Consider the following 24,111-nt stretch of genomic DNA (forward strand, 5'->3'; position numbering starts at 1 on the left):
CAACGAAAAGTCAGCACATTTGGAAGCACCGGCAACGAAAAGGCAGCACATTTGGAAGCACCGGCAACGAAAAGGCAGCACATTTGGAAGCACCGACAACGAAAAGGCAGCACATTTGGAAGCACCGACAACGAAAAGGCAGCACATTTGGAAGCACCGTCATCGAAAAGGCAGCACATTTGGAAGCACCGCCAACGAAAAGGCAGCACATTTGGAAGCACCGACAACGAAAAGGCAGCACATTTGGAAGCACCGACAACGAAAAGGCAGCACATTTGGAAGCACCGACAACGAAATGGCAGCACATTTGGAAGCACCGACAACGAAAAGGCAGCACATTTGGAAGCACCGACAACGAAACGGCAGCACATTTGGAAGCACCGACAACGAAAAGGCAGCACATTTGGAAGCACCGACAACGAAACGGCAGCACATTTGGAAGCACCGACAACGAAACGGCAGCACATTTGGAAGCACCGACAACGAAACGGCAGCACATTTGGAAGCACCGACAACGAAACGGCAGCACATTTGGAAGCACCGACAACGAAACGGCAGCACATTTGGAAGCACCGACAACTAAAAGGCAGCACATTTGGAAGCACCGACAACGAAAAGGCAGCACATTTGGAAGCACCGACAACGAAAAGGCAGCACATTTGGAAGCACCGACAACGAAAAGGCAGCACATTTGGAAGCACCGACAACGAAAAGGCAGCACATTTGGAAGCACCGACAATGAAAAGGCAGCACATTTGGAAGCACCGACAATGAAAAGGCAGCACATTTGGAAGCACCGACAACGAAAAGGCAGCACATTTGGAAGCACCGGCAACGAAAAGGCAGCACATTTGGAAGCACCGACAACGAAAAGGCAGCACATTTGGAAGCACCGTCATCGAAAAGGCAGCACATTTGGAAGCACCGACAACGAAAAGGCAGCACATTTAGAAACACCGACAACGAAAAGGCAGCACATTTGGAAGCACCGACAACGAAAAGGCAGCACATTTGGAAGCACCGACAACGAAATGGCAGCACATTTGGAAGCACCGACAACGAAAAGGCAGCACATTTGGAAGCACCGACAACGAAACGGCAGCACATTTGGAAGCACCGACAACGAAAAGGCAGCACATTTGGAAGCACCGACAACGAAACGGCAGCACATTTGGAAGCACCGACAACGAAACGGCAGCACATTTGGAAGCACCGACAACGAAACGGCAGCACATTTGGAAGCACCGACAACGAAACGGCAGCACATTTGGAAGCACCGACAACGAAACGGCAGCACATTTGGAAGCACCGACAACGAAACGGCAGCACATTTGGAAGCACCGACAACGAAAAGGCAGCACATTTGGAAGCACCGACAACGAAAAGGCAGCACATTTGGAAGCACCGACAACGAAAAGGCAGCACATTTGGAAGCACCGACAACGAAAAGGCAGCACATTTGGAAGCACCGACAACGAACCGGCAGCACATTTGGAAGCACCGACAACGAAAAGGCAGCACATTTGGAAGCACCGACAACGAAAAGGCAGCACATTTGGAAGCACCGACAACGAAAAATCAGCACGTTTGGAAGCACCGGCAACGAAAAGGCAGCACATTTGGAAGCACCGACAACGAAAAGGCAGCACATTTGGAAGCACCGTCATCGAAAAGGCAGCACATTTGGAAGCACCGACAACGAAAAGGCAGCACATTTGGAAGCACCGACAACGAAAAGGCAGCACATTTGGAAGCACCGACAACGAAAAGGCAGCACATTTGGAAGCACCGACAACGAAAAGGCAGCACATTTGGAAGCACCGACAACGAAATGGCAGCACATTTGGAAGCACCGACAACGAAAAGGCAGCACATTTGGAAGCACCGACAACGAAACGGCAGCACATTTGGAAGCACCGACAACGAAAAGGCAGCACATTTGGAAGCACCGACAACGAAACGGCAGCACATTTGGAAGCACCGACAACGAAACGGCAGCACATTTGGAAGCACCGACAACGAAACGGCAGCACATTTGGAAGCACCGACAACGAAACGGCAGCACATTTGGAAGCACCGACAACGAAACGGCAGCACATTTGGAAGCACCGACAACGAAACGGCAGCACATTTGGAAGCACCGACAACGAAACGGCAGCACATTTGGAAGCACCGACAACGAAACGGCAGCACATTTGGAAGCACCGACAACGAAACGGCAGCACATTTGGAAGCACCGACAACGAAACGGCAGCACATTTGGAAGCACCGACAACGAAAAGGCAGCACATTTGGAAGCACCGACAACGAAAAGGCAGCACATTTGGAAGCACCGACAACGAAAAGGCAGCACATTTGGAAGCACCGACAACGAAAAGGCAGCACATTTGGAAGCACCGACAACGAAAAGGCAGCACATTTGGAAGCACCGGCAACGAAAAGGCAGCACATTTGGAAGCACCGGCAACGAAAAGGCAGCACATTTGGAAGCACCGGCAACGAAAAGGCAGCACATTTGGAAGCACCGACAACGAAAAGGCAGCTTATTTGGAAGCACCGTCATCGAAAAGGCAGCACATTTGGAAGCACCGACAACGAAAAGGCAGCACATTTGGAAGCACCGACAACGAAAAGGCAGCACATTTGGAAGCACCGACAACGAAAAGGCAGCACATTTGGAAGCACCGACAACGAAATGGCAGCACATTTGGAAGCACCGACAACGAAAAGGCAGCACATTTGGAAGCACCGACAACGAAACGGCAGCACATTTGGAAGCACCGACAACGAAAAGGCAGCACATTTGGAAGCACCGACAACGAAACGGCAGCACATTTGGAAGCACCGACAACGAAACTGCAGCACATTTGGAAGCACCGACAACGAAACGGCAGCACATTTGGAAGCACCGACAACGAAACGGCAGCACATTTGGAAGCACCGACAACGAAACGGCAGCACATTTGGAAGCACCGACAACGAAAAGGCAGCACATTTGGAAGCACCGACAACGAAAAGGCAGCACATTTGGAAGCACCGACAACGAAAAGGCAGCACATTTGGAAGCACCGACAACGAAAAGGCAGCACATTTGGAAGCACCGACAACGAAACGGCAGCACATTTGGAAGCACCGGCAACGAAAAGGCAGCACATTTGGAAGCACCGACAACGAAAAGGCAGCACCATCATCAAAAAGGCCGCACATTTGTCATTGGCTCCAATATTCATTGGCTCCAATATTCATTGGCTCCATTATTCATTGATTCCATCAGTCTATTGATTCCATCAGTCTAGTGACTCCATCTGTCATTGGCTCCTACAGTCATTGGCTCCTACAGTCATTGGCTCCAACAACTGTCTTTTGTCTCACCAACTCCAAATATATATATTTGGCTAGAATTCTACGAGTCTAAGAGACTATGAGACCACATGGCTACGAGTCTAAAATGATCTAGCTGGTTACGAGTTATACATGGCTTGCGAGGCTACAGAGCTACGAAGTTTCTAGTACACAGGTTTACATGACTGCGAGGATACAGGACTACAAGTCTGCAAGAGTACTTGACTACGAAGGTACTCGTCTACATGACTCCAGTTACCGCATCTGTCTTCGACGGAATTTTCTCTTTTGCTCCAACTGCTCCATCAGCATTATGTTATAAGATTACAAGGCCTCTTGCTTACGTAGCTTCAAGTCTACAAGCCTCCAATGCATCATGACTGCGAGACTACGATCAATGAGGTTACGAGTCTACGCGATTGCGAGTCTTCTAGGTTACATGATCGCGAGGCTATATGACTACGAAGCTTCTAGAACGCATGGTTACGAGACTGCGAGGCTACAATTCTACGAGGTCCCAAGACATCCAGGCTACGCGACTACGAGCCATGAGGTTACGAGACTACGTGACTACGAATCTTCAAGTTTACGAGACTGCGAGGCTTCAGAGCTACGAAGCCTCTAGTACACAGGTTTACGTGACTGCGAGGATACAGGACTACGCGACTTCGAGCCATAAGGTTACGAGATTACGTGACTACGAATCTTCATGTTTACGAGACTGCGAGGCTACAGAGCTACGAAGCCTCTAGAAAACGAGTTTACGTGACTGCGTGGATACAGGAATACAAGTCTGCATGAGTTCTTGACTACGAAGCTACTCGTCTACAAGGCTCCAATTGACACATCTGTCTTCGATGGAATTTTCTCTTTTGCTACATCTACACCATCAGCATTATGTTATAAGATTACAAAGCTACTTGCTTACGTAGCTTCAAGTCTACGAGGCTCCAATACATCATGACTACGAGACTACGAGCCATGAGCTTACGAGACTATGCGATTGCAAGTCTTCAAGGTTACGTCATCGCGAGGCTATAGGACTACGAAGCTTCCAGAACGCATGGTTACGAGAATGCATGACTAATTGGCCGCATGGCTACGAAACTTTATGTCTCTAACTGACTACAATAGCACTATTCAGTGGTGAGAGTTAATTTATTTCATGCAAAGGTACTTGCTGCAAGCAGTTCCACTTTTCAACATCAGATGACGCCACGTTTTGCTTGCAGGTAAAATAATATTTATTTATTTTATGCGGGATGCGGGTTGTTCACTATCGATCGCATAAGAAGAATGGCATCGATAGTCTTCAAGGAGAAGGAAGTTCGTCTGTCCTGCTAGTGCTTCTCAGATTTCTCACGGTCCGCCATCTTTGATTGTGACGTCACGGCTGCCATCTTAGATGGGTGTGGCTTTGACCTTTGACCGAAACCGCAGGAATGATCGCAAGCACACGGATTAACCATCAAAATATATATAAGAATTATCAGGAGCACACGGAGAAAACCATCATAATATTGGCAAGAATAATCAGGAGCACACGGAGAAAAACGACACATGTTTTCTTTGATATCATAAAATTACAGAAAAAAAATATTTAGAAATAAAAAAAATTAATAAAAAAATTAAAAATAAAAACAAAAAATACATAAAATTCTGGCTTGTACTAGAACTCTATCTTTGCTCAGCAATGATAAGTTTACAAGCTAGCAGAATCTATTTATGTATTTTTGTTTTTATTTTAAATTTTTTTATTAATTTTTTTTATTTCTAAATATTTTTTTTCTGTAATTTTATGATATCAAAGAAAACATGTGTCGTTTTTCTCCGTGTGCTCCTGATTATTCTTGCCAATATTATGATGGTTTTCTCCGTGTGCTCCTGATAATTCTTATATATATTTTGATGGTTAATCCGTGTGCTTGCGATCATTCCTGCGGTTTCGGTCAAAGGTCAAAGCCACACCCATCTAAGATGGCAGCCGTGACGTCACAATCCAAGATGGCGGACCGTGAGAAATCTGAGAAGCACTAGCAGGAAGGACGAACTTCCTTCTCCTTGAAGACTATCGATGCCATTCTTCTTATGCGATCGATAGTGAACAACCCGCATCCCGCATAAAATAAATAAATATTATTTTACCTGCAAGCAAAACGTGGCGTCATCTGATGTTGAAAAGTGGAACTGCTTGCAGCAAGTACCTTTGCATGAAATAAATTAACTCTCACCACTGAATAGTGCTATTGTAGTCAGTTAGAGACATAAAGTTTCGTAGCCATGCGGCCAATTAGTCATGCATTCTCGTAACCATGCGTTCTGGAAGCTTCGTAGTCCTATAGCCTCGCGATGACGTAACCTTGAAGACTTGCAATCGCATAGTCTCGTAACCTCATGGCTCGTAGTCTCGTAGTCATGATGTATTGGAGCCTCGTAGACTTGAAGCTACGTAAGCAAGTAGCTTTGTAATCTTATAACATAATGCTGATGGTGTAGATGTAGCAAAAGAGAAAATTCCATCGAAGACAGATGTGTCAATTGGAGCCTTGTAGACGAGTAGCTTCGTAGTCAAGAACTCATGCAGACTTGTATTCCTGTATCCACGCAGTCACGTAAACTCGTTTTCTAGAGGCTTCGTAGCTCTGTAGCCTCGCAGTCTCGTAAACATGAAGATTCGTAGTCACGTAATCTCGTAACCTTATGGCTCGAAGTCGCGTAGTCCTGTATCCTCGCAGTCACGTAAACCTGTGCACTAGAGGCTTCGTAGCTCTGTAGCCTCGCAGTCTCGTAAACTTGAAGATTCGTAGTCACGTAGTCTCGTAACCTCATGGCTCGTAGTCGCGTAGCCTGGATGTCTTGGGACCTCGTAGAATTGTAGCCTCGCAGTCTCGTAACCATGCGTTCTAGAAGCTTCGTAGTCCTATAGCCTCGCGATCATGTAACCTAGAAGACTCGCAATCGCGTAGACTCGTAACATCATTGATCGTAGTCTCGCAGTCATGATGCATTGGAGGCTTGTAGACTTGAAGCTACGTAAGCAAGAGGCCTTGTAATCTTATAACATAATGCTGATGGAGCAGTTGGAGCAAAAGAGAAAATTCCGTCGAAGACAGATGCGGTAACTGGAGTCATGTAGACGAGTACCTTCGTAGTCAAGTACTCTTGCAGACTTGTAGTCCTGTATCCTCGCAGTCATGTAAACCTGTGTACTAGAAACTTCGTAGCTCTGTAGCCTCGCAAGCCATGTATAACTCGTAACCAGCTAGATCATTTTAGACTCGTAGCCATGTGGTCTCATAGTCTCTTAGACTCGTAGAATTCTAGCCAAATATATATATTTGGAGTTGGTGAGACAAAAGACAGTTGTTGGAGCCAATGACTGTAGGAGCCAATGACTGTAGGAGCCAATGACAGATGGAGTCACTAGACTGATGGAATCAATAGACTGATGGAATCAATGAATAATGGAGCCAATGAATATTGGAGCCAATGAATATTGGAGCCAATGACAAATGTGCGGCTTTTTTATGATGGTGCTGCCTTTTCGTTGTCGGTGCTTCCAAATGCGCTGCCTTTTCGTTGTCGGTGCTTCCAAATGTGCTGCCTTTTCGTTGCCGGTGCTTCCAAATGTGCTGCCGTTTCGTTGTCGGTGCTTCCAAATGTGCTGCCTTTTCGTTGTCGGTGCTTCCAAATGTGCTGCCTTTTCGTTGTCGGTGCTTCCAAATGTGCTGCCTTTTCGTTGTCGGTGCTTCCAAATGTGCTGCCTTTTCGTTGTCGGTGCTTCCAAATGTGCTGCCGTTTCGTTGTCGGTGCTTCCAAATGTGCTGCCGTTTCGTTGTCGGTGCTTCCAAATGTGCTGCCGTTTCGTTGTCGGTGCTTCCAAATGTGCTGCCGTTTCGTTGTCGGTGCTTCCAAATGTGCTGCCGTTTCGTTGTCGGTGCTTCCAAATGTGCTGCCGTTTCGTTGTCGGTGCTTCCAAATGTGCTGCCTTTTCGTTGTCGGTGCTTCCAAAAGTGCTGCCGTTTCGTTGTCGGTGCTTCCAAATGTGATGCCTTTTCGTTGTCGGTGCTTCCAAATGTGCTGCCATTTCGTTGTCGGTGCTTCCAAATGTGCTGCCTTTTCGTTGTCGGTGCTTCCAAATGTGCTGCCTTTTCGTTGTCGGTGCTTCCAAATGGGCTGCCTTTTCGTTGTCGGTGCTTCCAAATGTGCTGCCTTTTCGTTGTCGGTGCTTCCAAATGTGCTGCCTTTTCGATGACGGTGCTTCCAAATGTGCTGTCTTTTCGTTGTCGGTGCTTCCAAATGTGCTGCCTTTTCGTTGCCGGTGCTTCTAAATGTGCTGCCTTTTCGTTGTCGGTGCTTCCAAATGTGCTGCCTTTTCGTTGTCGGTGCTTCCAAATGTGCTGCCTTTTCGTTGTCGGTGCTTCCAAATGTGCTGCCTTTTCGTTGTCGGTGCTTCCAAATGTGCTGCCTTTTCGTTGTCGGTGCTTCCAAATGTGCTGCCTTTTCGTTGTCGGTGCTTCCAAATGTGCTGCCTTTACGTTGTCGGTGCTTCCAAATGTGCTGCCTTTTCGATGACGGTGCTTCCAAATGTGCTGCCTTTTCGTTGTCGGTGCTTCCAAATGTGCTGCCTTTTCGTTGGTGGTGCTGTCTTTTCGTTGTTGGTGCTTCCTTTTTTGTTGATTGCGCGTAGTACAAAATGTAGTGATTGAATATTTACTTGTTTATCACCTCTTGGTGTTACTAAAATATTTTACAAGGTTACTTGGTCCTTTAGAATGTATAAAAATGTCACGATGGATTACGAAGGTCATGTGGTCCTGAAATGATTAGCCTATACGTCTGATAATGACATGACTCGGTCTCATGGACTGAAGGCAATTGATCTATATGTGTGGCTTTGTACATGAACGGCTTATATGTTATTCAGATTATTGAAAAATTAGACTTTCATAATAGGCTAATCGGCACTGATTTAATTCGTTGGTCCGGTATATTGACTTGAGTTGATTTTCGTAGAGTGAATGATTAATAAACTCCGCGAAAGGTAATGGAAAACAGAACCTAACATTTATTTAATAATTAGTTACAACTGTCTCTGGTCAAGAATCGAACCGTGGACAGGGATCCATCGATTCGATTTGTAAGTTAATGAGTGATTTTTTTGATGAATTTTGGATTTTTTCCCGCTTTTCTAGCTACATTATTACATGATTTCAAGATGGCGTCCGAATTTCAAGATGGCGGGGGGCACCTCGGTAATAAATGATTACTGCACTGTAGCAGGTTAAAATAAAATTAACCAGATGTAAATGTACTCTATAATATGAGTACACACACAAGATGACGTACTCCAGCAGTTGGTCGCTCCTGGTAGCATGTACTGAACATTAAATGTCGGGTCCATGATGGTCGACAAGGACAAAGTAAAATTTCAAGGTCAAAGTCAAATTTAAAGGTCAAGGTCAAATTTCAAGGTCAAGGTCAAATTTCAAGGTCAAGGTTAAATTTCAAGGTCAAGGTCAAATTTCAAGGTCAAGGTCAAATTTCAAGGTCAAGGTCAAATTTCAAGGTCAAGGTCAAAGGTGTGGTGACCAGATAATTATACTACATGGTATCGGCACACTCTAGCATACGAAAATAAGATGGTGGTCTCCAGCGGATGAAGACAAGATGGCAGACATGATGTCATACCAGTTGACGGTATATACTTTGGTATTGGTGGTGGTAGATCAGTCTAGGTAGCTTTCATGGAGGAAGGATCGACTGTTTACTCTCGTCGGGAATCGAACCAAGGACGTGCATCGATATAATCAAACAGAATTCAAATACGTTAATTTTTTGATGAATTTTGGAATTTTTTTCATTAAAATCGGATAATAAATAAAGATTTTCAAGATGGCGTCCGAATTTCAAGATGGCGGACATGATGTCATACTACCTGATGGTATATGTGCATTGACATAAGTGGTGGGGGTCAGTCTGCCTGTGTCCACTGTGAGGGTTGGATCGGTCGCCATTTTTATTTATTTTTGCCTCTGTCGGGTTCGAACCGAGGACTCCGAACTCCGTGTCGTTTATGTAATTTTTTTATAAATAATTTATTAAATTTATATTAAGTGAATTTTTTTATAAATTTAAAAAAAAATTCGTTAAAATCGGATAATAAATAAAAAAAGTTAAAGATAGCGGCCGTAACGAAAATTGCAACGGTGACGTCATAATTCAAAATGGCGGAAAACACATCACCGGAATTTTCGAGAACACACATTGACGTCATACAAAATGGCGGATTCAAGATGGACGCCGTGATCTACTTGTCCCGTTACTTTATGTCCCGTTACGCTGTGTCCCGTTACGCTGTGTCCCGTTACGCTGTGTCCCGTTACGCTGTGTCCCGTTACGCTGTGTCCCGTTACGCTGTGTCCCGTTACGCTGTGTCCCGTTACGCTGTGTCCCGTTATGCTGTGTCCCGTTACGGCGGCTGCACGCACGAAAAAGTATCATGTTACGCTTATCCAAGATGGCCGCCGTGACGTCACAATCCAAGATGGCCACCGTGACGTCACAATCCAAGATGGCGGACACCGTCCAGCAACGAAGACAAGATGGCGGCCGTCACGAAAAAGTGCAACGGTGGTTTTAAGGATTTTTTATTATTTAATTCGATTAGTTAATTTTTTTGATTTTTAATTTTTTTTCCCGAATCTCTAGCATTAAAATTACGGATTTTCAATATGGCGGATCCAAAATGGCCGTCAAGGTCAAGGTCAAGGTCAAAGGTCGAGGTCACATCCTGATAGAGGCTTAACTGAGGCTTGAGTTAAGGATGCTTAAGCCTCTATTAGGAATTTCGTGGTTTTTAATGCAAAACGACTTTTGTGGTTTTTCGAAATCCTAATTTTCCCTCGGATCGGGAATTTTTCCCTCGAAAACGGGAAATTTTGAGTCATTTTGAGTCAATTTTGAGGAATTTTGAGGAATTTTGAGTCAAAAATGGCCGCCGCGACGTCACAATCCAAGATGGCGGACCGACAATCACAATCCACACCCTGAACCCTGATCTAGTATGCCCATTTACATACTACTTATATAGTTTGGAAAATATGGCAGCTTCACTTTTTGCCATTGAAAGTTTTGTGGTCTGTTTTGACTTACAAGACTATACCACCAAATATGTTGACATTGTTTCTCTTGATAGGATTGAATATAGAAACATCCCTTAAAATTATTCGGTGCTCCACAAATTCAGTGTATTGGGTATTTCCAAGACTTGTTAATGATCGCATACGTTCTTCAGCAACTTCTCCAACAATTATGTGAGTATCTACAGATTGTAATTCATCATCCAACAGTGAGTTATCCATCTCCAAGATTGTAGAGACAAGAGCTTTTACATTTTTCTGAAATCTTTTTTGGTGGCTCTCTGATTCTTCGTGGTCGTCTTTTTCAATGTTTCCCTTATTTTCAAGAGAAATTTCGTGTGATATCTCGTATTCTCGCAGTATGGAAGTTATCTCAGGCCCAGCAATCATCCAGCACCTCAACGCAGCTGCATCTTCTGTTAATCCTACTGCTCCTCCTGTGCTCTTCACTAATTTGTTCTCCTGTTCATGGCCCTGTTCGAGTGCAATAGAGAAAATACGCGCATTGGTTCTAGTGACAGTGTATTTTCCAGAACAGAATGCAGGGTGCACTTCAGGAGCAACAATGGGTAATAATTCCATATCGCGAATGTGCACTGGTATCCATCGGGCATAATTTGTATGATTAACAGCAAAAAACCACGGAACCATCGACTTTAATTGGAACAAATGCAGTCATATTTTGAAAACCATAAATCCTATCAACATACATCCAAGAACTATTCTTTAGATAATTTAATGTAGAACATATTGGTTCTGGGAAATTTTATTGTAGCTTTAACCATTTTCATTAAATATTGAAAAAATCACGTTTGGGGACCCAATAGTGAAGGGAAGGGGGGAAGAATACAGTTCCCGACGTGTTTCTACTTCTACATTATAGCACACATATATATAGGCTACATGCATGCCAAATATAATTATTTCTGCTGGAAGGGGCCATACCTTTATATTTTTTGAACTAAAAAGCTGTACTATTAGTCTTTTAAGAATCATACGGATTCTGATGATTTAAAAAAACCAGTTAAAATCAAATATTTTTTTCTGCATTTAACATAGCAGCCAGTGAAATTAGTTTCAAACCTAAAAATGTTACAGTTAAATATTATATTTAATTCTCCTTATCCATACTGCACAAAGACGTTAAAATGTAATTTTGGCAACTAATTCTGCAAAAAAAATATGCACTACATATAACCTTTTCATTTTCTGAGTGTTCAGCCACCCAAAAAGGATGGTTAGTTTAACTACGTGGAAAGTAAATATAAAATAATAAAATGAAAACTCTTGAAACCAAGATGATCTGTCATGTTTAGTATGCTTAGTAAAATGAACTGGTACAACTCACCGAAGACGACCATCTTCTTGGTCATGAAGTCCTCGTCGTTGAACGTGGACACGAAGCACTTGTACTCGCCCGTGAGGTCCGTGGTGGGGTTGACGATGTAGAGGGCGCGGTGCTTGGTCACGTGGTTGTCGGACGCCTCGTAGTTGAGGTTCAGCCGGCCCTTCAAGATGCCCAGCTCCTGGGGCCGCTGGCCCGGGATCCACTGGTAGACGGGCGCCGGGGTGTTGTTGAAGAACCACTTGACCACCAGGCCGTCCTCGCCCTGCTTCAGCGTGTAGTCGCAGTCGAGGATGACCGGCTTGTCCGAGTTGGTGCGCACGGTGGGCGGCACCAGCAGGTTGTTGATCCGCACCGCGAGCCCGCCCCGCGACCCTGTGGGGGGCAACGCCACAGCCGCGTCAGTCACAGTCTGGACACGTGGTTCCCCGCCTCGAGCCTCCAGGCCGTGTCCCGCACCGCGAGCCGACTGTCGACTGTCGACTGGTCCGTGTCAGTAGTGTGTAATAGTATGTCCTGAAACAAGCTTCAGGCTGTGGTGCCTGGTGCCGGTCCGCCATCTTGGATTGGACCTTGACCTTTGATCTTGACCTTGACCTTTAACCTTTAAATTAGCCAAAATTTAGCCAAAATATGCCCAAAGTTACTCAAAATTCGCCAAAAATTTCAATTTTTTGGGAAAAAATCCCGCCAAAAAATCTCAAAAAATTCCACAATTCAAAAATTAGAATTTCGAAAAACCTCAAAAGTCGTTTTGCCTTAGAAACCACGAAAATTCCTAAAACTGGCTTAAGAATCCATGTCTACAGCCTCCGATAAGACATTCGTTTTGCCTTAAAAACCACGGAATTCCTAAAAGAGGCTTAAGCATTCTTGTCTACAGCCTCCGATAAGACTATTAGGATTATGACGTCACCGTTGCAATTTCGAAAACAAGATGGTGGCAATGTCCTCTAGCAGGTGGTAGCTCCTGGTAGCATGTACTGAACACAAAATGTCGGATCCGTGATGGACGTCAAGGCCAATGTCAAATTTCAAGGTCAAGGTCGAATTTCAAGGTCAAGTACAAATTTCAAGGTCAAGGTCAAAGTTAAAGGTCAATGTCAAAGTTCAATGCCAACAGTCGAGGTTAAAGGTACGGTGAACAGAAAATTATACTAACATGTCGCCAGCACACTCTAGCAGACGAAAACAAGATGACGGTCTCCAGCGGACGAATACAAGATGGAGGACATGACATCATGCCAGTTGACGTTATATATACCTTGGTATTGGTGGTAGGTCAGTCTGTAGGTGGCTTACGTGGAGGAAGGATCGGCTGTTTGCTCTTAACGGTTTCGAAGCAAGGACGGGAATCGATCTAGACAAAAAGAATTCTAATAAGTTAATTTTTTGATGAATTTTGAACTTTTTTCATTAAAATCGGATAATAAATAATGATTTTCAAGATGGCGGACGTAACGAAACATGCAACATTAATAGGATCCAATATGACGGACGTAACATAAAGTGTAACGATGACATAGTACTCAACCAAGATGGCAGGCATAACGAAACATGCAACATTTATATAATCCAAGATGGCGACCGTAACGATAAGTGAAACAGTGGTTTTTAAGATTTTTATTATTTAATTCGATTACTTAATTTTTTTTAAATTTTTTCCGATTTTCTAACATAAAAATTACAGATTTTCAAGATGGCGACCGTAACGGAAATTTCAACGGTGACGTCATAATCCTAAGAGTCTTATCGGAGGCTGTAGACAAGGATGCTTAAGCCTCTTTTAGGAATTTCGTGGTTTCTAAGGCAAAACGAATGTCTTATCGGAGGCTGTAGACATGGATTCTGAAGCCAGTTTTAGGAATTTTCATGGTTTCTAAGGCAAAATGACTTTTGAGGTTTTTTGAAATCCTAATTTTTGAATTGTGGAATTTTTTGAGATTTTTTGGTGGGATTTTTTTCCCAAAAAAATGGACATTTTGGCGAATTTTGAGTAATTTTGGGCATATTTTGGCTAAATTTTGGCTAATTTTGGCTAATTTGAAGGTTAAAGGTCAAGGTCAGACCCATCCAAGATGGCCGCCGTGACGTCACAATCCAAGATGGCGGACCGGCACCAGGCACCACAGCCTGAAGCCTGTTTCAGGACATACTATTACACACTACTCGTGTCTGATCTGCCTCACGACTGCAGTTCAGTGTTCGTCCAGAAGCTAACGGGGACAAAAGGTTTAAAATGTTTACAAATAGTGAATCAGGGATGGTAGCTCTCGCTCTAGAACAAGAAGATGCACTGGACACTTTCTTATCTCTTAGATAAAAATTTTCTACGTTTATTTTAATATTATTGGTATTTATCCTCATAATAATATGCGGGTATTACTTATTTAAGGTTGATATTTAAAAAAAAAACAATTTGAAAGTGGAAATTTGTAAAGATTGAAACTTCGTCGGGCACGTGGCGGTGCTGGTGCGGTGTCGCTGTGGTAAGGCGGTACTTCCCCCACACACGGGAGTCACGCGGTGCGGTCACGTGTGCCTCGGTCTTCACGCAGGATCTGCATGTGCGGGCACAGGAGCCGGCTGCTCCTGTGTCGCTCCGACCAGCCTGGAGATGGGGTGTGGAGCAGCGACGGAATGAATAGGTGGTGTGGGAGGAGGGGAGGACAGGAGCAATGCCGAGGGCACGGCAACGTCCGCCACGTTCCCAAATTGCGCAAATCCGGGTTTGATCCCGCCTTTTTGGGAGGCGAGTGTTCTAAACACTCGACAACCCTGTCCCTACAAAAATCTATCATTTGCTAATCTGAAATAGCCTATTAATATTTATGTGTGAACTAAGATTTTTTCATAAAATAATGTTTTACATATCATTATAATAATAGTACATACAACATGAGTATTACTATACGCAAAAAACAATAATAAAATTCACTATCACAACAATAAAATAGGGTCATTTATTTTTCGCGAAAAAATAAATTGAGACCAGCTGTATGTAAAACAATGTATCGTTATCTCTTTTAAGTAACTTATATGTCAAGTATGCGTGATTTTACTTTTATTTGATAGTATTATTTTTCTTTACTTTGCATCAAACGGAAATTTTTTAAAGTTAATTTGCATTCTTTTTAATTGTTTTTATGTTATCTAAGAAATTTGTTTGTTTATATTTCTGTACTTCGCTTCATAAAATAAAACCTAGAAATAATTAAAATAAACGTTCTACAACTCAGATCCTTATGTTGATTTAGCATATGTTTTTATAAATAGTTTAGGCTGGAAAAAGAGAGGTGAATGATATTTCTGAAATGCTGTATTTGTGTTAGTAAATTAAGCACTCTAAATTTTGTCCTCGAGTCCATGGCAATTACTCTGCTAGAAAAAAGTGTAGGTACATTTAATATAAATACACGAATGCATAAATGTGTCCTTAGCCTTAATGTTTCACGTATTATCATACCTCACTGATGTCATCGGGACGTAGTAAAGTAAAGAGCTGGGGGGAGGGGGAAAAAGGAGCTGCGGCCCAAACCTCTTATTTTTCGCCCTAGCGAGTGGACGGCTTATATATGAAAAGAGCAATTCTGGTGTTCATTTCTACGTTAAAACAGACTGATTTATAGCCTAAAGTCATATATCTTAACACATTTCGTACCATTTCAACATATTAACATTTTGTATACAGATTATTACAAGTCAAAATTGTTGAAAATCTAGAAATGAGTACAAAACACACTGTTTATATTCAACAATACCAATAGTTCTAGACAACAAATAAAATAAACGTGTAATGACTGGGCTAACAAAGTCAGTTTCAGCGTTATATGAGGAAGAAGAAGTAGAAATAGATTAAGAAGAAGTTGAAAGCTTGCAATCCTGAGACGCAGACCTTTAATTTAATTTTTTTTATCATATAGTTATTTTGTTCCATTCTATTTGTATATCATTGATACGATACCGAAATTGTCACCAAAAAAAATACGGCCTGGTTGATGACAGAGCTGATCTGACATTTTTTTTTAAAGTTCGTAGGTGAAGTAACAATGCCGAATATGAGCCGGTTATCAAAAAGTTCCACTTAGCCCATGCTTTGTTAGGTACGCCTGCCGCCACGTGAGACGGTCGCAGACTGGTCTCCTACGCGCAGGCTTGCTGGGTCTAGGTCCCGTTCAGACGGGCGAGCGAGCTGTTCGCGAGCGTAAATAGCTTAGCGTGCCGCAAGCGACAGTGTGGCCACACCGCGAGCGACAAGATCGCACAGCCGCGGCAGTCATTCTCGTCGTCTTTCCTTGCATTTAGCTGACGACGAAGTTGAAGACAACTCCGTGGGGTAGAACCTCTCAGTACCCAGACTGAGATGTGATATGCCCGCTAGATATCTATAATGTATGACTAACATAGCTAGATTGATTGTGAGAAGTAATGCTTCGGCTATCATCAGACAAACAGACCAGTGAAGAAGTTTTATATATATATATATATATATATATATATATATATATATAAAGATGTATCACATTTTGTGGATACAAAAACTGTCGCAATTTTTTCAAAAAATAACTTTCAAATTGATACATAAAATCTAGTAGTAGAAGATCTCGGTCGAGTTCGCTAATTGGCAATATCCGACCAAACGGGTATAAATGAGAAGGTTTTTTTTAAAAACCGAAAAATCGCTGTAACACCCATAATGTGTAAAATATCACATCCGTTTGAACGTGTTATAACTCTTAGGAGGAATAGCAAAATATTTTGTCTGAATAAGTTTTTGATACGATAAACCATTACTGCAAGGGGTTGAAAAAACATGAGTTGAAGGATAAAAAAAAAACATAACTCTCTTCATAGGAACAACATTGAATTCGTGTGAATTTTGTATTAATCTTAAAATTGTATCTAAAACTTTTGTCTGTTACAATTTTTGGTTAGACGAACCATTCCTGCAAGGGGTTGAAAAAATAATGGTTATTATTTTTAAAAAGATTCATAACTCCCTTTGTAAGTACACTATCAAATCCGTTTAAAATATTTGTAAATCATATAATTTTAATATAAAACTGTTTTCTCAAACAATTTTTGATAAGACAAACCATTGCTGCGAGTCTGACGTGTTGCCGTTGAGCCACTTCGCTCAGAAACACTTAACACTGCTGTCAAAAAAATTTTGAATAAGTAACACGCAAATTTAAGAGGAATTTTTTCGTTGCCCAGCGTGAATCAACCAAAACGTTTCACCAATATTAAGCATCTCAAAATACGAATTTTTTTTTTAATATTACATTAAGTTATAAGACCATAAATTTACTTAATCTGCTGATTCAATTACGTTATCAGACAACTGGAATGTTTAAATTTTAAAAGTTTTAATGCTGAAGAAGAAAATTATTTATTTTAAATAAGTTTAAATTATTTATTTTTTTAAATTAAGTTTATTATATATACTTATATAATTAAATATACATATATAATGACTTTGATTATAAATATATGTCAAATATGAGTAAAACCTTATCCTAAGCAAACGTTAGAGCAGTAATGTGTGTAGGTTTTCAGATTCCAAAAACACTCCGTAAATATTGAGAGGCTGTGGATATGTAAATATATATCATTTTATAGTCAATTGACCTTGTTGCAGGGTGTGCTGGCCGTTATTTAAAGCCACTGCATCAAAAATAAATTACAACGCATCCCACGCTAATCAGCAACAGAGATTATACTATTTATAACACTCCTTGTATCATCCGTTTTTTATCCTTCGGCTTGTTAAGCTCACATTTGAAAAATAAATGCCTACTTAATTGAATAAATTGTTTAATTAAAACCTGATGTGCTGTTAAAACTTCTTTTATTAGTAGTATTTATCGTATTACTGAGCCTATGATGAAAAAAAAAAACACTTTGTAACTTTAGAAGACCAGTTGCGTAAAAGAGTTAAATTTATGTGTTATTGTATAGAAATAAATCGACTGTCCAGAATTATTTTTTCAGAAATAATTAGTGACATAAATACTTTGTGTAAATTGAAAATAAGTTTATATAAACCACTTACTGCTTATCTAAGTTCCTGTGCGTTATATTCAAAATTGACAATCGAATTTAGAAACATAGATTTATGCCAAATATCTTTAACTGTTTGAAATCAAGCTACTGTTGTGAGAAGAGTGTTTATGCTAAGCAGTGCTTCACTTTATTAAAAAACCATTACTAAAAATTCCTTCTCTTTTATCAAAATTTTAGGTGGTGTTATCCTCTTATTGCATGGGATATTTTCGCCATCTAATACTCAACTATATAATTGTTATTAAAGGCTTTGTCACCATGTGTACAAAAAAAAACCTATATGCAACTGCTTAGGTTGAATCGGTTCGACGAACCACGCAAGAAAATGTTTCAGCGGCAATGATGAAACGCCTGGAAGTGGGCAATGTTTTGTACACGAAGAGCTTATATGAGTACATGGGTAACAAACTAAAGCAAGCCAAGACAGCTGCTGATCTAACGTGAGTGCTAATGCAGCAAAGTAGCTATCGTTTCGAAGGTCATGTGAGAATAGTTCGTTCACATGTAGTAGACTTTATTCGTCTGTACCAATAAGGGCACAAAATTAACGTGAATCCTGATTTACATCAAATAAACAAACTTAAAGAATGACTTTTTACTGTAATGACTGTTTATTCCTGACGGTGTTCAATTTGTGTGCGTTTCTCCACCCTGCATACTGGTGGCTCAGATCAATTGCTTAATGAAGAAAACCCAGGCAATCTTCCCTGACTGGGTCACAAGGAGGTTGCCTCTGCGTGCATCCCAGGCGTAGTGTTATCGCGGCTGAAGAATTTACAAGCGTGATACTCAGAAACGACGCGTCCTAAGGCAGTTGAAACAAGAAAGGTGTTTTTGTTCATTGGTTAACTAACCTCGATCAAATGGAACAAAATATCCATTCCATTGGACAGTAAAAAAAAAAATTGTATGAGATAAGAGAGCGCTAAACACTATCATTTCGAAGAAGGTTTTTTTTTATTAAAAGCTTATTAATAGTGAAGCACTGCTTGACATTACAAACTTTGTTTTAATGTGTTAACATCTTTGCTCTGGGTAAACGGGATTTGGTAGGAGTAATTTCGTGAAAATATAACAGAATTCTAGGAACGGAACTGTGACGGACCAATATTTTAAAAATTGCTTTCTAAGCAAAGATATAAGAATACATTTGTTTGCGTATCTTATTGCTATAATATTATTAAATACATAGCTAAATCCATTGGATAGATGATTTCATACAAAGCAAGCCTATATCCTTTATTTTTACTTCAAATTAAATTAAATTATTTACGTTCATTAGGAAATGAATGTACATTAATTCGCATAGGTATTAAAAATAAAACTTAATAATAACACAAATATCCTTTAATTTTTGGTTATAATTATAGTCATCTAACGTGTGCAGAATCTATAAAGTATTAACTGTTTAGTTCATTTTAACAAGATATGTTGTATTTTAATAAAATTTGTGTTCAAAAGTCCAAAACAGGATTTACTGTTTTTTCAAGTCTTTTTCGCTTTAACCGTCCCATTTTAAATAATTTAAAACTTCCTTCTGTTTCATGGTGTTCCGTGCTGCCATCTACGAGTGATGGTGGCAAACAAAGTTACAATTCAGGCAGCGAATTTTAGCGGTGGTTGGAGAAAGTACTTACTTGAAAAGTGTATAGTTGTCACGCTCGGCATTGCGCAGAGCGACTCATTGTCATGTGATTTTTCTAAGGCCGGGTTTATAAACTACGCAAGAAACGCAATAACGCATATTATAAGTTTATTTGCAACATGAGAACACATAAATTTTTCGTTACCGAGGTTAGATGTTTACACATCACTAGCGAGTACTGAAAGATTTGCTCACATAATTTTTTTTTCGAAATAGTTGTTTATATTCAAATAGTTTTCGATTGATTCCAAAAACACTTTTGCCAAAACAGGTATTTATTTTCAAGGGCGAATATAGTGATGCTGACATGATTGAAGACTGTGGTGACACATCAGAAGCTATTTTCAAGGGTGAATATAGTGATGCTGACATGATTGAAGACTGTGGTGACACATCAGAAGCTGGCATGAACGAAGACTGTGCTGACACATCTAAGGCTGACATGATTGAGTACAGTGCTGAAGCACCAAAAGCATGCAAGAGCGAAGACTGTGATGGTGGCTTGAGACCAAAACGATGGAAACGTCGTAATAAAATAAATTATCCTTATCAAGCTTGTGATAATCACTGGCACGATGACGAAAGTGACCTTGTGGTTGGTGTTAAAACTATAGACACCAGAGATAATAATATTTATTATAAACATGCAAGGATGATGGTGGTAGAAGAGTTTGATTATGCCTCATGGGAAGATCCTAACATATTGGTTGACCGGCTAAGACTTCTACATGGATCGCTTTGTGCAGGAAACTATTCAAACATTAAAGAAATATCCTTCATACTCAAAGAACTGAGGGAAGCTGGCTACATACAATAATGGCTTAAATTAAATGTATGTGTATAAACTTGAAGATAAATTAATATATTTTCTTTCTAAATGGTATCTACCATTTATCGAAATCTGATTTCTAAATAACACTTATAACTTAAAGGTGCAAAATACGTTACCACTGACAGTCAAAATGTATACCTACTAATAAAGACATGTTAGTAATCATGCCAAGTTCGATAAGAAAAGTAATTGGAATCAGTTGGAACCAATTGAAGATGGAGCTGTTGGAGCAATTGGAGCCTTTAGAAGCATTTGGAGGCTGTTGAAGCATTTGGAGCCTTTTGAAGCATTTGGAGCCTTTTGGAGTCATTTGGAGCATTTGGAGCTGTTGGAGCCATTTGGAGCATTTGGAGCTGCAGGAGACATTTGGAGGCCGTTTGGAGCATTTGGAGCCATTTGGAGCTGTTGGAGCCATTTGGAGTGTTTGGAGCTGTTGGAGCTAAGAAGTAGTCGTTGCATGTCTATGCAGGGCTAAATGTTTATAAGATTGCTGGCTTTCGCAAGTGATTCTGTAGTAGGATAGAAATTGTGTAATAAATATTATGTTTGTAAAAGAATTTGTGGTGTTTTATTTCTCGAACCTTACACTTTTCTGGTACTTTTTTAAAATTAAAGTTGTTTAGTATCGGCCAGGGATTGAACCAAGGACCTTAGTCGATCCAATCAATCAGTATATAGATTACAAATTTATTTAATGAATTTTGAACTTTTTCCCGAATCTCTAGCATTTTAATTACGAATTTTCAATATGATGGTCTTGATGTCTGATAGGATGATGGTAGTAGAGGATTTAAAGTCTCATTAAGTATTTTGAACATGGTTTATTGAAATTATTATTTTTTCCATAAAATTAAACATTATTGCATCGATAGAGTATCGAACCGAGGACTGGAGCGGATCGAATCAATCAGTATATTTATTGCCAATTCATTTAATGAATTTTGGATTTTTTCCCGCTTTTCTAGCTACATTATTACATGATTTCAAGATCGCGGCCGAATTTCAAGATGGCGGAGGCACCTCGGTAATAAATGATTACTGCACTGTAGCGGGTTAGAATAATATTATCCAGATGGAAATGTACTCTATAATACGAGTACACACACAAGATGGTGTACTCCAGCAGGTGGTAGCTCCTGGTAGCATGTACTGAACATAAAATGTCGAATCCATGATGGTCGACAAGGACAAAGTCAAATTTCAAGGCCAAGGTCAAATTTCAAGGTCAAGGTCAAAGTTCAAGGTCAAGGTCAAAGTTCATGGTCAAGGTCAAATTTCAAGGTCAATGTTCAATGTCAACAGTTGAGGACAAAAGTATGGTGATCAGATAATTATACTAACATGGTATCGGCACATTCTAGCAGACGAAAACAAGATGGTGGATGAAGACAAGATGGAGGACATGACGTCATACCAGTTGACGATATATACCTTGGTATTGTTGGTGGTAGATCAGTCTAGGTAGCTTTCATGGAGGAAGGATCGACCGTTTACTCTCGCCGGGAATCGAACCAAGGACGTACATCGATATAATCAAACAGAATTCAAATAAGTTAATTTTTTGATGAATTTTTGAATTTTTTTCATTAAAATCGAATAATAAATAAAGATTTTCAAGATGGCGTCCTAATTTAAAGATGGCGTACATGACGTCATACTGCCGGATGATATATATGCTATGAAACATGTGGTGGGGGTCAGTATGCCAGCAGCCACTGTGAGGGTTGGATCGGTCGCCATTTTTATTTTTTTTTGCACTCGTCGGGTTCGAACCGAGGACGCCGAGCTCCATGTCATAAATGTTTTTTTTTTACTTTTACTTTGCATGAATTGCCATTACGTTTAGGAATCATTAAAAACATTTTCTTTAAAATAAAACCATCCCTGTAAGTTAAGACACTTCTGGTGTCTCATGTTATTATGTTTAATGTTTAACTATGTTTAATTTTAATGTTTACGTAATTTTTTAGTTAATGCTTTCATATTTATTTTTATTTAAGACTTCAAAATTCTCAGTAAAAATTAATCAAAGACTTTGGTTTTCCGTGCGGCCATTTACCTCTGTTGAATGGACTTGTCCACGTATGAAAGAGGGGGAGTTAGCGGAGGAAGGTGGATGACGTCACGGGTGTGTGACGTATGGAGGGAGAGACTGTTTGGACTCTGGCGACGAGAGTGGCTGGTGGGCTTTGACCGACGACGGAACAGCTGTGAATATGGGGTGTCGGTGTAGCTACGTGCACGGGAGTAGGGACGTGAACCACACGGTCGTTGTTAGCTGTTAGCCGTGGAGAGTGCTACGCGGTGCCGTCACTGCCGCTGCCTGCATCAGCTGATTTTTTTTATAATTTTGGAAGGAACGGCAACGTATTTACCGTAAGCAATCTTAAACTTCTCGTGAGTCGTGAGTTTTAATGCACCTCGTCCCGAAGTGCGAAGACCGCTGCCATTTGACTGTGCTACATGTGTCACCTACGACGAGTGTACACCCCGGGTATCCGGAGGCGCTACAGTTTTGGTAAATTTCTACTACACGGCGAGAATTACTGTAAGTAAAACTTTAATTTGTTATTGGTGGAAGAAGAAGTTGGTTTGGGACGGTGTGCAAGCTTTGGTGTGGACTTCCCCCCCCCCCCCCCCTCTGTCCCACAGGTTCGAACTTAGACTTATGCGAAGGCACGGCCTTGGTGTTGTAGGTAACGTGGTCGCTACGGCCGGGCGTAACGTAAGGATTGTAATTTTTATGTCTTTTTTATGTATTTTATTCCGTGTATTATAATTTATCCTTTTTTTTATGTGTCAGAATAAATTTATGAAACCTGCAATAATCTACTCAACACATAATCAAGTGTTTAATTTTAGTTTTGCGTCTCTACCGTGTTTACGCGACTAGCCATGGTGAAGTTAAAGTCAGCTGGGTTCAAACAAAATGATTGTAACTGGCTGTCCTGGTAGGGACGGACGTGGGTTGTTCGCCCCAGCACAGGGTAGCAGGCTACAAAGTAATTATTGCAAAGTCTCATTCACGCAGTATGAATAGTGTCCATTTAAAACTTTTTGGCACAGTATAATTTTTTAAAATTTAATTTGAACTGCATTTAAAAAAAATTTGAGGAGAATTATCGAATTTTCTTTTGCATGGTCTCCAGTCTTTCATAACAGCTGTATTTTCCGATTTCACCATATCACTATTAAATCTTAAAAACCTCATGTTTAAACTACTGACGAAATGTAGGGAATCGATGAAATATTATCATCCATCGTAAAATAATCAGATAAATATTTTCTTAATGATTTAATAACTTTGCCATCTAAGAAAATCAGTCACCGTTCTACGTTTATTCCACATTTGTCCGTGTTTTAATTTTTTCATAGTCTGCAGTTCAACTTTTTTGATTTCAAATTTCTTCCTACAATTTTTATTTTATTCACTAGATGAAATATTATTTTCTTTATTTCGATAGGTCATCAAGTTAATCTTGCCTTTTGCCTAATCATTAAAACATTTAACAGCAATTTTCTATCATCATCCTTTTATTATTCCATTTCTCTTAGCATTTTGTTTCTATTCACCATAGCATTCTTTTTTTCTATAATTTTTTATTTCTTGTTTTTGAAAACTTTTTCTTTAATATATTTTACGAACGATCCAATGCTTATATACTTTCCGTTTATTTACGCGCTTACACTATGTACCTTCGTTTATTCTTTTTCCTGTGACTTCCTTCAATGATCCGCT

At 40.6% G+C, this 24,111-nt stretch overlaps 1 protein-coding gene across 5 annotated transcripts in view; it reads right to left on the reverse strand.

The window, feature by feature from the left end:
* LOC134530713 (uncharacterized) overlaps nucleotides 1-24,111 on the reverse strand; it is a 451,350-nt gene that overhangs the window by 244,535 nt on the left and 182,704 nt on the right. For all 5 annotated transcript variants that reach the window (XM_063365820.1, XM_063365818.1, XM_063365816.1 and 2 more), the window contains exon 2: nucleotides 11,833-12,204. In XM_063365820.1, the coding sequence (XP_063221890.1) occupies nucleotides 11,833-12,204 (372 nt within the window). The remainder of the gene's footprint in view (nucleotides 1-11,832; nucleotides 12,205-24,111) is intronic.

Source organism: Bacillus rossius, chromosome 3 (assembly GCF_032445375.1).
Source record: "Bacillus rossius redtenbacheri isolate Brsri chromosome 3, Brsri_v3, whole genome shotgun sequence".
NCBI classification, from domain to species: Eukaryota; Metazoa; Arthropoda; class Insecta; order Phasmatodea; family Bacillidae; genus Bacillus; species Bacillus rossius.